The following is a 15,229-nucleotide window of genomic DNA, read 5'->3' as shown; positions in this document are numbered from 1 at the left end:
TACAAGTACAGTTAAACACCCTGCCTAAAAGGAACATCTTAAATAAGACCTTTTATGGTCTTTTTTACGTTGATTTAATTAATTCTAAATATTGCTTTGAATTAAATCTGAATTTTAATTTACAGGTCCATATTTACACTTCCAAGTTAATTCACCATTCCCGGTTTTGTCTTGTATTTTAGGTGTGTAACATGCAGTTTGGCTTTATGCGTTCCATGGGTGACATAGGAGACAGCGAAAAAGTGAAGACGTGAAGGAGAGAGAGAATGACATGTCTGTGACATGTCTTCCTGATGAGAGAAGAGAGGAGAGGAAGAACAGAAACGAGAGGACAGAAAATTAAAGGAGAGACTGACAGGATGGGAGATGAGAGGGGAGCAGATGCACTGAGAGAGAGAGACCCACATGGGTTGGTTGCTTTCTTCTTGCCTCAGCACATCAAGTGTGAAACTGCCAAGGAGAAACGCACACGCAGCCGAACAAGGCCAGGGCATAACACACATTGGCACACAAAACAACTCTAAGTTTGCAGATCTCACACACTTCCAGTCTCTCAAAGGAACGTTGTGCTGTTGTTGTCCAGGGACAGACAGACACATAGGGAAAAACAACACGTGTCCAGGAGCTACAACTATCTTCCATACAGCAGACAAGGAAGATAGCACTATGGAAATTAAGTACACACTTCCCCAATCTAAATGCACACTTGCAATTGCCAAGGCGTAGCCTACAGTAAGTACACTGAGCATCTGCGCTCAAAACTTCAAAGGCAAACATTTTGCCCAGTTGCCCACTGACCTCTATTGATATTCAGCTTGAGGAGGCAGACTACACAGGCCTTTTTCCGCTGTCGGAGAGTGAAAGGGTTGAGATGTAAGGCGAGGATGCACACGCAGCGGACGAGCGGAGAGACACGCTTATCAGGCAGTCCTGCTCACTCAGGCTTAAGTCACAGCATACCAAGTAGGCCATCTCTATTTTGTGGGCTTGAATCTGGATTACATTTATCACCTCTTTCTGCCTCTGCTATTAAGCCAGAAATAATGTAGAATTCTTGTAAAAAGAGGGGGGTGGGAACACATTCCGATTCCACATCCCTATTAATTGATAAGTTCTTTATTGATGTAACATCCCACCTAGGAAAATAATACTTTAAAGGGACAATTGTGTTGACATGGAGAGATTATATTCATTAAGTAAGTAATTACTTAAACTTAAAGTTTAAATATTATTGATTAGTTTACAGGGACAATTCCATTTCTTGCTTAATTTAAACATCAGTATTTTCAGGACCAACATTTAAGCATTGGCTCCATCTCAATGCTACTATACACAGTTTGTACTAGCAATAGTAAATACAATTTACTTTAGGGAATCGATTAGAACCAGAATCAATATGCAGAACTGGAAATGATAATCGATCCTGATGATAACCATCCCTACTGCCCCCAGAATGGTTGAATACTCGAAATAAGGAGGAAACAAACTAAATCAACTACACAACACGTGCACTTACAAATCCCTGTAGAACTAACAACAGTGAGTAATGTGTCAGTGTGAGCATTCTCTCCTTTAACTAGAATTGAATATTTCAATAATAACATTTTGTTGCTTGTTGTTTTCTTAATGTGTTAAGCCGCAGGGGGTCCGGGGGGGTAATCTGCCTAAAATGTATGGCACAAAATGACAATGATTGTGCCTAGTGTTCACCCACCAAATGTCATCTAACCCCTGGAAATGCACAAATGATATGTATTTGGTCCACGGAGCGGCTCCATGGCCTGCCCATCCCAAAATATTTTGTTCCAGGGACCCCCAGAAGTAAATATTTGAGTTAACAAGACTGACCTATGACTGTCTTGATCCAAGGCTAAACAAGCGAAGCTTAAACCAGCGCCCTCCAAGTTACACCACTTTTTATGTCAAGGACCCCTAAATTGACGCTTATTAGCCAGTGGACCACCATGAATCACTGCTGAATCACCATGCCCATGTTAGTTAAAAAAAAAAAAAAATCTCATGAGGCCCCCAGCCTGTGTGGGGCCCCAGGCGGCTGCCTATTTTGCCTGTATGGGCTGCACGGCCCTGAAACTAAGACTAGCCTACCTCCTTTATTTATTATGCACCCGAATACCCTTCATGAATTATTTTATTTCATGATGGCCCTACACTGTATCTTTTTTGCAATTATTCTTGAGTTAAATTGTCCCATTAGAAATCTAATCCACATGACTGGCATAGCACAAATAATAGAACAGAGAGAGGGGAAGAGAAGGGGAGACTTGTGGATATAATTATGCTCAGCTGCAGTTATTTTGTTACTAGTGACAAGAGGAAAACCTAAACATGCATTGCGTTCTACCTTTTCTTTGCTGACATCATTCCTGAAAATTGTGGGGCCCCCCTGCGAGGAGGGGGGTGGGGGCCCTTTTGCAAATGATGACGGAGTTATATCTGTTCAATGTTATATGAGTCATACATAAAGGTTTCCTATGTAAATAAGCTGAAAAGCTTACTAGGATCTCCTTTTAGTTGACCTTGTACCAGTGAACTGTACTGTCATGAAACTGTACCCTTTCCTATGCAAACTTCTAATAAAGTCTTCAATCAATCAATCTCTCTGGAAGAAGTTGCACATGAACTCTGCTGGCGGACTGAGGCGCTCCAACACGACCACTAGCTAAATGCTGGGTGCAGTAAATGTATATTCCTTTCTTGGTAAGGGAAAGCTAAAGGAGTGCTCATTAACTACATTCCACACAGCTGTGTGGAGACTGGGCCAGCAGGCGGGGGAGGGGGAGAGAGAATTAGACTGGAGCAGTAGGGAGCATTTGGGTGTGTGCTGTGTGGGGGCCCCCTCTGCATTGCGGGGGTTGCGTGCCCCTCCCCTACGCCACTGCACACAGTGCTGCAAAGTGCATGATAATACTCGTCAATTCTGCGCTTCTTTATTAACTAATTTACTTTGCTCCATTGTTGGCTAAATGACGTTTCGTTTCGGCGTTTTTGGGCAAATCTGAGCTGCAGTTCATCTAACTACTTTCGCCGTGGTTTCATCCACAATAAGCGTGGGAGGACGGAGGAGTGACGGTGGACCGGAGCGTTCAGTGTAAGCGATGACTGCCGAGCGAGCTCTATAAATGAAATGCACACACGTGTGTGTCTGTGAGCTTGTGTATCTGCTATTTTTCTATACCAATGAAACGGGAGATTAGCAGAGATATGTAAATGTAACCATTAAAGCAATAACACCACTCTGAAAACCGGACAATTAGGTGTCCGGCCAGAGGCTGAGCTGGGCAGAGGACAGCAGGGTCGAAAAAAAAACAGATCGCCCTGTGGGCGCTCAGGCACGACTGCTCTATATTTGATCAACATAAGGGGTTTAGTGGTGCTCAGGCAAGTGATGGGTATCGTTTGGATTTTTACGATTCCGGTTCCGGTTCTGCTTATCGGTTCCGGTTCCTAACGGTTCCTATTTCCAAAATGGTTAAAAATATATATTTTTAGCTGAAACTGAATAGAGATTTCTTTTTTTTATTATATATACACACACATTATTTTTAAACATTCTTTATTTATTGGGTAATAAAAGGTAATATGTCTCCAGTTGCATAATTGCACATTTATGGCCTAATTGTGTTATTATTACTATAATAGGCCTGCCAATGTTTGGGGAGAATTCACTTTCAGTTTCATTTTAGCAACACACACACACACACACACACACACACACACACACACACACACACACACACACACACACACACACACACACACACACACACACACACACACACACACACACACACACACAGTATCTTGCTGTGAACTCTAGAAGTGGCCCGAACTCTAGAGGTGAGTGGCCCGAAGGACCGCCGAACTTCAACACAGAGACGCTCCAGCGTTATGCTTCGACGCATCGCGGTGCTTGGATTGTGCAATTTGTGCTGTTTGTGCTGTCTTTTTTTTTTGCGCATCACATCTAGGAACCGATAGGCAGTACCGACATTACATATATTTTTTGGGTACCCAGGAACTGTCATGTGTAAGGTGTCCAGTGTAGTCAGGGCTGACAGTCTTTCAGCAAAAACTGTACTGGGACAAAGGATTTGACAGTAGGCTAACAATTAATTGCCTATGAAATCAAGTCAATACTTTTGTACTTTTACTGACGTAGCCTATATGTTGAATTGAGGACTTTTGCGTGGTGTGGGGGTGGGGGCTGTATAGGCAAATTCGCGAGGTTGTTGTATAGACTGATTGATTGATTGAAGAGTTTAGCACTGTTTGCAATAGAAGACGCAGTTACAATACACAACATTGGCACACACACACGTCACAGTCCCATTCCGCGACCCACCCGTGGGTCGAGACCCAGTACTTGGGAAACAACAATGCTTAAAACATCATACACACGCAGTTTTTATAGACGCTGTCTGTATCTGTCGCTCTCTCTAACGCACACTCACTCACTCTCTCACACACACACACACGCGCGACGCGAGCGAAAAGCGGTTGTCCGTGGTGTAACCCATAGTTATACTTATTATAACTCTATGGGTGTAACACGTTGAAAAATTAAAAATATCCGAGCACATCGGTGCTTAATAATAAGTGAACTTTCCGACGGCGAAGTCCTTCTGATGGATTTTTCTTGGCTGTCAATGTCTCTATAGTCCAAAAAATCGCTCTGAACGTGAGTAAAACGACAGTGTACTGTGTACGCTATATTATAGAACCGTAGAGGAGAAAGGAAGACCACTCCCCCTATGAAACCAAGGCACAAAAGAGGGGGGGCTGGTGGGCTGTGGCGCTCGATTCCACATATTTGCTATAGCGAGGGCACTGCATAGGAGGAGAAAGCCTCGTGCCGCCCGCCCATCCACCTTCTGACACATTTATCGCCTTTCCCAAACCAAAGAAGGGGGGCGAAAAAGCGACTAGCAATGCCCACGGAAGGAGGAGCAGTTGATTCCACATGATCTACACGCTGAGCGGGGCGGCGCCCACTGACTTCAATAGAATACGTGGAGCCAGCCGAGAGAACCGCCCGCGTTTATCATCAAGGGACATTTATCCACTTTCCATTCTGACGTCACTGCCAAAGTGACTTCCAGGGGCTAGGTAAAGACATTTTGCTATCACAAAATGTAAAAATGGAACCATACACACCCAGAGTTAATACTGTGACTGTCAAGCAGTGTGTTATTACTACCAACTTAATCCTACCAAACTGAGAATGGCAAAGGGAATTTAATGAACAAATTGGCTACTTCTGTAGTTCTCAAACTTAAAATGTTGGTCGACAGGTGAGGACTTTAATTAACCCCCCCAATCAAGTAATTTCACTTATTAAGGGGGGATTGGAAATCCCTTTTCCTCATTGCAGGCCATGCCGGAACAGCAAACCTGAGTGGTGTTGTCCCCAGGTTGAGAACTGTTGGCCCATTTTAGTTTGTCTCCAACATGCCTAAATATATTCCCTGCATTTTAGGAAGCCGACAGGCCTAATTTAGCTCAGCATTGCGTGCTGACAGTACATCCTGTGGAAATGTTATGCGTGTGCTGTGTTTTGAGTACTTGCACATTGCATACATATATACAAAGCAAGTACGCGACACAAACACACACCAGTCCAGTATTTTGTTGGGAGAAGACATAAGTGCTCAGACGATGGTCCCCACTAACTTCCCTGAAATGCACTCTGTCCCAGTACTAATGTTGGGACTGGGACACAGCCTGCTTCTTTATCTTAATCACCAGTTTCCTGGCTTCACACACACACACACACACACACACACACACACACACACACACACACACACACACACACACACACACACACACACACACACACACACACACACACACACACACACACACACACACACACACACACACACACACACACACACACACACACACACACACACACACACACACACACACACACCTGAAAGGGGTGAGTGGGCAGTCTGGGCACTGTTTGCTTGCACACAGAGTACAGACACATCAGAATCGGGTGAAACTTGCAGAATCAGATAATCATGATTCTTGCAGCTTCTCCCCATAAGCGCTGGACCAAATCTCAAATGCCCCCCCACCCTCCTCTCTCTCTGCAGTCATGCCGTAAACAGAACGTGGGGGAAGGTTATCCTTCCTTGTTATGTATTAGCCTCCCTTGTTATGTGCTGACATGAGGATAAACATGTTATCCTCCCCCTTGATAACTATAGATTTCAGTGACAACTAGAAGCAGTGCTCTTCCGAGCACAGGTCTCCACCAGGCCATGCGTCCTGGTGGTGCTACTGTATAATAGGCCAATGTTAAAAGGCTGGCATATGTTCTTCACCTTAGACCTTCATGGCAATCAGACACTGCATGCATGATTTGAGGCATTGTGTTCCAAAAATGTGTTTTGCTAAAGTCTACCTGCTGGTGGCGCTATAACAGGCCAACGTGAAAAGGGTAGCATTTTCCTTGACATAGTTGGAACATGTGTGGCAGATTTCACGGTAATCGCAAGCTGCGTTGGTGATTTGAAGCATTTTGTTCAAAAACTGAGCAATCCTGCAAACTTTGGAAGCCAATATTAGCCAATTAGGATGGAATATGAAATATCAGATGGATCGGACTTGATCACATGACTATAGAGATACTGTGTACCGATTTGCATGATTTTTGGATAAAATCTCAAGGAATAATAGGAAAAATTGTGTTTTACATAAGTCGGCCTCCTGGTGGCGCTATAAAAGGCTGATGTGAAAAATGCAGGGAAAGGGTTTTTCCTTGGCCTCTAGGGAGTGCGCTTACAAAGTTTGAAACTGATCGGTGGAGTTATAGGTAAAACCACAAATCAGCCTGTTATAGCGCCACCATGAGGCTGATTTCAAAAATTTGAAGTGGCATTTCTTCCTCGACCTAGTGGGAACGTGTGTGCACGATTTCATGATAATTGCACTTTGCGTTTGGGATTTGAGGCATTTTGTTCAAAACGGCTCAATCCTACAAACTTTGGAAGCCAATCTTAGCCAATCAGGATGGAATATGCAAAATCGGACAGATCCGTGTCGATCACATGACTGTCGAGATACTGCCTACCGATTTGTAGGATTTTTGGACAAAATCTGTAAGAGTAGTGCACAGAAATGTGTTTTGCGAACATCGGCCACTAGGTGGTGCTAGAAAAGGTCCATTTGAAAACCTTAGGGCAGAGGTTCTAGATTGGCATCCAGGGAATGTGTGTGCTCACTTTGGCAGTGACCGGGCCAACGGCGACTGAGATTAGGTGCACACAAACTGCGAGGACACACGGACGGACGCACGCACGCACGCACGGACGGATGGACACACGGACGGACGAAGGGGAAAACATACTCTCCCCCATGCCTTCGGCTGGTGGAGACAACAAAGTGAGGGGAAAACACCGTCCTTGTAAAAGGCAACCACTCTAGCTGCAGCGTAGAGAGAGAGAGAGAGAGAGAGAGAGAGAGAGAGAGAGTGAGAATGACGGATCAACAGTAATTAACACCTCTCCACAGCATTAGAAATTACCAAGCTTTGGCGCCAAGGTATCTGGGAGCAATGAGATCCACATCCTACCAGAAAACTCACATGGCATTTTTTATTTTAAGCTTCAAAGAGCAACTGTCCCAGATAAAATGTTAAAGATGAGTTGGTGCTCCAAAGAGTCTGTAGTGATAAGGATTTCACACCCAGGCACCTGGGACAATGAAACTGGGGCAAAATCCTGCCTCCCACAAAATCTACAGCATGCCATCCGTAACAGATTCTATACCTCTGGTGAGTCTGGTCACCTGAGAGCAGACGAGAGGAAAGCCCAGTAGGATGGGCAAACCAATAATAGCACTTTCTCCAACACACACTCCACTAACCGACACATCTGAGCGAGTGAAAACTTGTCCTCCCTGGAGGAGAATGTTAAAAAAAGAAACCTTGAGGAGTTTTCGTTGAATGATTTACCAGCTCAAGCTCTCGACAAACAGAATGCATCGCAAACTGTAATCAGATTTGAACCCTGCTGCCTTTTGATGGCTGATGACCACAAACAGCTAGCCGTTTAGTTTTTTCGATAATGGCAACCATCCCGTTGCTGTTGTACTTATTCACTGTCCAAAATGGCAGCTGAGAGGAACCATGATGATGAATGAATTATTCCAGTCAGTCGAAGCTGCCCGACTGTGTGAATGCTGTCTAAACAGCAAATGCAACAGAGATCCCCTCAGGTTACCACAGGTTGGCGCTGGCACCAGACAGCAGGGCTAATGCAGTATGGCAGTGATTTGCCTTGGTGTGGGCACTCAGGCTCTGGATTCAGTACAGGCATAAGCCCATAGCAAACCATCAGGAAGGCTGGTACATACAGAGTCATCTCCTAGAAAATAGCATATCAGAGAAATCAGCAATCTCCCCAATAGCTGTGCATGCCTCGTGACAGAATGCCCGGCAAGTAGGAGACTACTGAATGTCTCAAACCACTCACTGTTGCAGACATTTTTGATAGAAGTGTTTGGTTCCATCTAAAACATTATAAAACTAAACTTCTCTTGTACAGCAGACAGAATAAGATGGGGGAATTCTTTCAGCATGTAGTGCTAGGCCTAACACACAAGGCTTGGGCACGTGACTCCAACAAAACATGTGCACACAGGGTCAACAGGCAACATTTACACTGGTGTTCATCAGTACTGTATGTGAGCAGTAAATTGAAACTCTCTCTCTCAGACTCCTCCAGCCCCTTTCCACCACTATACCCTCATATTCTCAGAGACAGAGGATGTGCCTATGATCTGGAGAGACTCACATTTCCTCTCTGAGGTTCCACATTCCTGGGATTCCGTCTTAAGACCACTGCAGCCCATTTAAAACCATTCCCCATATGGGGGGAAAAAACTTGGGACATGCAGGCAGGCAAGATGACATTGACTAGATCCTATCGTTTGCAACTTAATTTCTTTCTACAGTAGCACTCGAACACATTTTCTCCATGATTAACAGCAAAAATTAATTAAAAAAACCCGAAGTCTTCCTGCTGATTATTTATTGGAATCTTTTTGTGTTCATGTGTATTTGTTCTGTATTTGAATGACTAAAGTACCAAAAAGTCAAATCTTAAAATACTTCCTGTCAAACGAAAACATACCGCATGATTATGCAACTATTGAATGATGATAAATCATGATTTAATTAACCTGTGTGATTTCCCATAGCATATGCACCTGTTTTTCATTATTGAGACACTCTTGGGCTGCCAAGTTCTTTATCTCAGTGGTTCTCAAACATATTTATGTCCAGGACCCTCATGTATTTACCCACAGAACCAGAAGCCAGCAGGGACCCACCAAACAAGTTGTTAAAATGTTTCAATGTTGAAACAAGTTCACACTTTTTTCAAGTAAAATAAAGAAAGCAGATCTACAAGCACTCAACACATCACGTTGAGCTTGTAGATTGTATTGTATTACATTGGATCGACTCAAACCGAATCATTCCATATTGTCCCTGACCCTGAATCATATCATTGTAATGTAGCCCATATATGAAGCCCATTCAGGACTGAGGCCAATTCAAAAAACGCCTTCTAAATCAAGACGTAAGCCTTCTGAAAAAATATTTGTTCAGAAATTACAAAAAAATGATGTTATATATATTGTACATAGCAACAAGAACCCCAAAAGGGGTTCCCGTCTTGAAAGGGGGCTTCAGGAGGCTATATATTCTGTGTGTATATTCGATTGTTATTGAGAGATGATGCACACCCCTAGCTGCAATCTTATCAGTTCTTTTACCACTGTAGGAGAGGCAGAGACACGGTAATACAGTATGCCCAGATAATGACACGGTCTCTCCTTCCCCTGTGAACACCTTTTTTCAGTCGAACACAGAGTACACTGCAAAATCTAATCCTGGGTATTGATAGTGTAAAAATTGACTCTTATGGGAACATTTCTATGCTGTCAGGGTTAAATTCACACGTTAAGGAGTGGAATCTGTTTTTTTTTTTACCTGATGTCACAAAAACAAAACTAATTATGCCTGACACTTTTCACGAGAAAAGAAATGGTCAGATTGTTGCTCCAAAGTAACTCCAAAGCTTATAACAAGCACACACGGCATGGCTTTCAAAGTCATCAGTCAGCTGTGCAGTTCACACTACACTTGTCTTGAGTTGTCTGATCGGTGACAGAGGGTCATACACACAACAAGTTATTTCACCAGTACGGCCATCAGAAAGGCCAGGAATAAGTACACGCCAAAGAGTAAGACCAGTACAGCAGCGGCAACACTATAGCACTATAGCAACTATATTAATGTAAATGGTAAAAGACAGTATACCATAAAAATACATCCTGTACATATCAGGCACGGCAAAATTACATTTTGAGTAGTAGGGCGAGATTTATTTGTAATACTAATTACAGATTGCATGGTTTCTGCAAAAATATGCATATCTTCATTTGCATTGTTAGTCACAAGGATAACAATTTGTCGTTAACCTTATCATATGGTTTAAATGCAGACAACAATGGACACATTTGCAGCAACAGTGAACGTATTCCGTTTTGTTCAAGACGAGACAAACGCCGTTCACACAGTGACATTCTGCAACGGCAACACGTTAGCATTAGGGAAAATTATGTCTTGAAAGCAAGACATAATTGACTGGGATCCATATGCTTTGCAGTTTGCAGATCCAGTATAGAGCCATACGGAAATGGTCTGTTTGTGCATGTTGGTATGTGTGGAAATTACCGGATACAGTAGGCTCTAGACAGGATCTGGGCACTGGATAGTAAATAGAATCCAAGCTTTTCACAGCTACTGTGGTTTTCAGGAATTGACTTCCATTCGCCTGCTGGCAATGTGTACAAGACATTTGTTTATAGGTCTAATAAGGTGTGTGAGATTACCTGGGGAAAGCCCCCTCCCCCATTTTCTTAAAGACGGGGTGAAATCAAAAACATGTTTTTCACACTTTTAGAGCATATCTGTAGTGATAATATGGCCATACCTAACACTAGATGCCAAAAAAATAGAAAATAAACAATTTTTGTGTATATTTATATCAAAGGTCCCTAAATAGGCCATTCTTAATTACTTCCTGTGAACAGAAATTCAAAAAGTGATGACATAGATAGAGTTTTTGAATATAAATGAACCTTTGATTAGATTCACCTGTTTGTTTCCCATTGCTGGCTCCCATTACTCCCATTACTCAGATTTTAAATCCCATCGCCTGAAGGGCTGGTCCCCTCGGATAGGTTCAGAAACGCGTCTGGCTGATACGCAAGCTTGTCCAAGTTCAGGTCCCCGCCGAGCCCCCTGTGATTGGCTGAACCGGAGGTAGGGAGCGCTCCATTGTAGTCACTTGGACCGCGCAGAGGATGGGAATAGAATGCGTTAGGAGGTTATCGTGGCGTTTATCGTGGGCTTGCCCAGGCCTTACGGCCTGGGCATAAATATAACGATTGCATTCACCACGGCTTCGTAACTCGCGCCCTGGCCCGCTCTTCGCGGGCACTCGCGCCTGCAGCGCTCGGGCGCGAAGAGCAGGACCAAGGTCCGCTGGCCTTCGCGCCGCTTGCAATGTCGTGGACAATAACTGAGCGTCGTGGACAATAACTGTGACATCTAACCATAAAACGAGCGCTCCCTTCATAGACACGCTTGGACATAGACTAGACGCTTCAGAAACACACAGGCTTCCTTTTCAAACTGAAACTTCAAAATAAAATACCCAAAATAGTCATTTAATTGGGTCTTTAAAAGATCTCCAAAGTATGATAATTATATCATAGGTTTTATTTAAATAGGTTGTATATGATTTAAACATGTCTTAATTGACTAATGCAGTGGTTCTCAAAGTGGGGTCCGGGGAGCCCCAGGGGTCCTTGAGGGAGTTCAAGGGGGTCCCCACCCAGCTAAATGATATGAACCAAATGGACACTTATTTATGGGTATGCAACTCAGAGTGTACAAATGGAACCAAATCGACCCTAACGGGTCCATTTGTACACTCTCAAGAGTTACATTAACATTGATTTTACAATATAAATTGGGGTCTCAGAGATAGAAATGCCATTAAATGTGTGGGGTCCGTAGCCTAATGCAAGTCAAACTGGGCTTGGGGGCAGGGACGTGCTGGCCATTGGGAAAAGCGGGACAACTCCCGAACGGCCGCTTCATTCCCGGCCTTCGTTCCATTTTGGCCTTCGTTTCAAGTAAATCGTCACTGTCGGGCAGAAACATTGTATCTCCAAGTTTCAAATTTGTATTTTTTTTCGCAAAGCAATGCCCTGCTTCATCATACAAGGCTGTCGCACAAAAGTAGTACAGGTGCGAGGCGTTGTGTGCTTGTAGATCGGCTGTTTTCACTAGTTTAAATCATTTTTAAAACGGTTTTGGACAAACAAGGTTTCCACCCGACAACGACGAAATATAACTCATGTAATTGGCCCACTGGCTTGTCACTTGTCATGATCTGAAATGGCAAATCTTTGAGTAGCAGCAGCGCTATGGAGAGAGATCTCTCACTATAGCGCTCAATGAGATGAGGGCCTCCACAACTCTTTTTCCCGGGCTGAATCAGGGGCCCAGCACGTCCCTGCTTGGGGGTCCTTGGAATTAATATTTTTTCAAATGGGGGTCCGTGGGCTTATAACTTCAGTGTCAATTTGGGTGTCCCTGGCATGAAAAAGTTTAAAACCCATTGATTTAGAGTAGACTAATAATGAGTTGCATTTCTCTGTGTGACTGAGCTACATTTTCAACATTAGCCAACATTGGTAGAGCTAACAACTGCTAACGTTAGCAGGGATACCCTGACTGACTTTCAAGATACGTGTACGCGCGCGTGCGTGCATCTCGTCGTTCGTTAACCTTATCATCATAGGGTTTAAATGTAGACAACAATGGACACATTTGCAGGAACAGTGAACACAGCAGTCAACTTGAATAAAACGCCGTTCAAACGGCGACATTCTGCAACACGTTAGCAGCAGTGGTGTGTAAAGTAACTAAGCACATTTACTCAAGTAAAATGTCGAGGTACTTAAACTTTACTGAAGTATTTCCAATACTTTTACTTCTACTCCACTACATCTCAGAGGCACATATTGTACTTTTACTCCACTACACAATTATATGATATTTAGTTACTAGTTAATTTGTAGATTTGTATTATTACAAAACATACATTACCCACTTCAACCCTATATTACATGAATGCCATTTGAAAATAGCTTATCTACAAGCTCACAGTGCGTCGCGATGTGACGCCTTGTAGATTGTAGATCTGCTATTTTCAAATGATTTTTCTGCAAGAGTACTTGAGTACTTTCTACCTTTACCTTTCTACCTTCTACCCTTTTTAAGTACATTTTGATAGCAATACTTCTGTACTTTTACTCAAGCACATTTTGAATTCCAGACTCATACTTGTAACTGCATGAGTATTTCTGCATTGCAGTATCGATACTTTTACTAGAGTAAAATATCCGAGTACTTTCTCCACCACTGCACGTTAGCATGGCTAGTTAGCCGGCTAGCAAGCTAAAAAGAAGCGATAGACGGGGCTTTAAACGGTCCTACCTGTCAACCGCAGCTTTACTGGGCCATTTCTCCTCAGTCCTTGGTTAGACATTCCCCTTTATATGTCCCAGCTTGACGAAAACTCATAAAAAGGATGTGTAATGCATGTGTTATTATAAAGAGTATGGCTTTCTCCTAAAAAACAGACACCCTCCGCCTCCCCTTCTTCTCCAGCTGAAATCCTCTGGCTTGCTTCGCTTCTATGGGTCAGCTCCTAGTTATTATCACCATTGGAAATCACACTGCCTCTAAATGCAGGACAGGAGAAAGGACCAGCAGTCACAGCGGGGTGGCTCCCATAGACACAGACCTGGTGCCATAATGTTCCCATCCACAAATTATCTTCCGCAACAAAACAAATACAAAAAAATTAAAAAACGCAAACGCTTCTCATCCCAATCGCGGGTGATGATGATCCAACGAGGGTGGATTCGAAGCCACAAAGTCAACAGAAGGATTTGCCCTCCTCCTCCATCCGGACAGGCGTGTGCGCGTATCTGTGTGAAAGAATGGTGAGGATGCTTCTGATCTGCTGCTGCTGCTGCACGCTGGCTGCTGCTGGTGAAGCTCCTCACTGGTGACCAGCGGCGTCAGTTCAGAAAAATCTAAGGTATGGCAATATGATATGACTGGTGTCTTGCACGCGCGCGACACCAGTCATGTTGCCATATAGTCTAGTAGCCAAAATGTGAACCCGGACATTTTGAGTACCCTAAAGTTTTATGTTAGAAATGTTGAGTAAGGGTCCCCAGCATGTAGAAACTGCCGGATGCTAACTTGCATATGTTGAGCAATTTGCATAATAAGCTTTAATTAGCATAATCACCTATATGGATAATATGTCAAAAACTGACAGGACGATTTGAACAATATTGGAGTGGTTTTGGGGGTTATTGAAGATGCTGAATCCATTTCTGACATTTTCTAAATTCAAAATGGCCGATTTAAACCGTAAATGGCCATATACCAACTTAAATTGGGATGATTTTGATACTTTTTTGTTGATTTTGATTATGAATTAAATTATAAATGTGGTTATTTATATGCTTATACATGATCTGCATTTCAAAAGCCAAATATAGACAACCCACACAAAATGATTAGAACAATGACTGCCACAATAGCCTAGCAAAAATAGTCACTTCATCATTTGGAAAATCGACAAAAAAGTATCAAAATCATCCCAATTTAAGTTGGTATATGGCCATTTCCGGTTTAAAACAGCCATTTTGAATTTAGAAAATGTCAGAAATGGATTCAGCATCCTCAATTAGCCCTATTCACGGCCCGCCCACCTACTTCCGTTTCTCAGTTTTCCCCGGGTGCTGACTTCAATTTAGAAGGGGAAACTATACTGGACTTAAAGCCAGCAAATCGTTATTTCTAACGGTAAAGTAAATTATAATGCTTTGTGCCGTTTACTATCTTGTGTTCTTGGTCATGCTAGCCGTATTTTATACTTTACTATTCGGAAATTGCATTAAATTTGCGATTTATGTGCTAACTCTATAGGCTCTAGTAGGATTTACCCCTTCAAAACGGGACTTCAGCACCCGGGGGATGCTGAGTGGGCGGGTCGTGAATAGGGCTAATAACCCCCAAAACCACTCCAAC

The 15,229-nt window shown here is 43.1% G+C and overlaps 1 protein-coding gene across 1 annotated transcript in view; it reads right to left on the bottom strand.

The window, feature by feature from the left end:
- LOC308281630 (E3 ubiquitin-protein ligase SMURF2-like) overlaps window positions 1-14,072 on the bottom strand; it is a 114,024-nt gene extending 99,952 nt beyond the window's left edge. The window contains exon 1 of the mRNA XM_080721859.1: window positions 13,616-14,072. Within this exon, the coding sequence (XP_080577985.1) occupies window positions 13,616-13,667 (52 nt within the window). The 5' untranslated portion in view covers window positions 13,668-14,072. The remainder of the gene's footprint in view (window positions 1-13,615) is intronic.
- Window positions 14,073-15,229: the final 1,157 nt, after the last annotated feature.

Source organism: Nannobrachium achirus (genome assembly GCF_963921795.1).
Source record: "Nannobrachium achirus genome assembly, chromosome: 3".
NCBI classification, from domain to species: domain Eukaryota; kingdom Metazoa; phylum Chordata; class Actinopteri; order Myctophiformes; family Myctophidae; genus Nannobrachium; species Nannobrachium achirus.
Note: the sequence above shows the minus strand (reverse complement) of the source record. Positions and strands in the feature narration are given on the sequence as shown.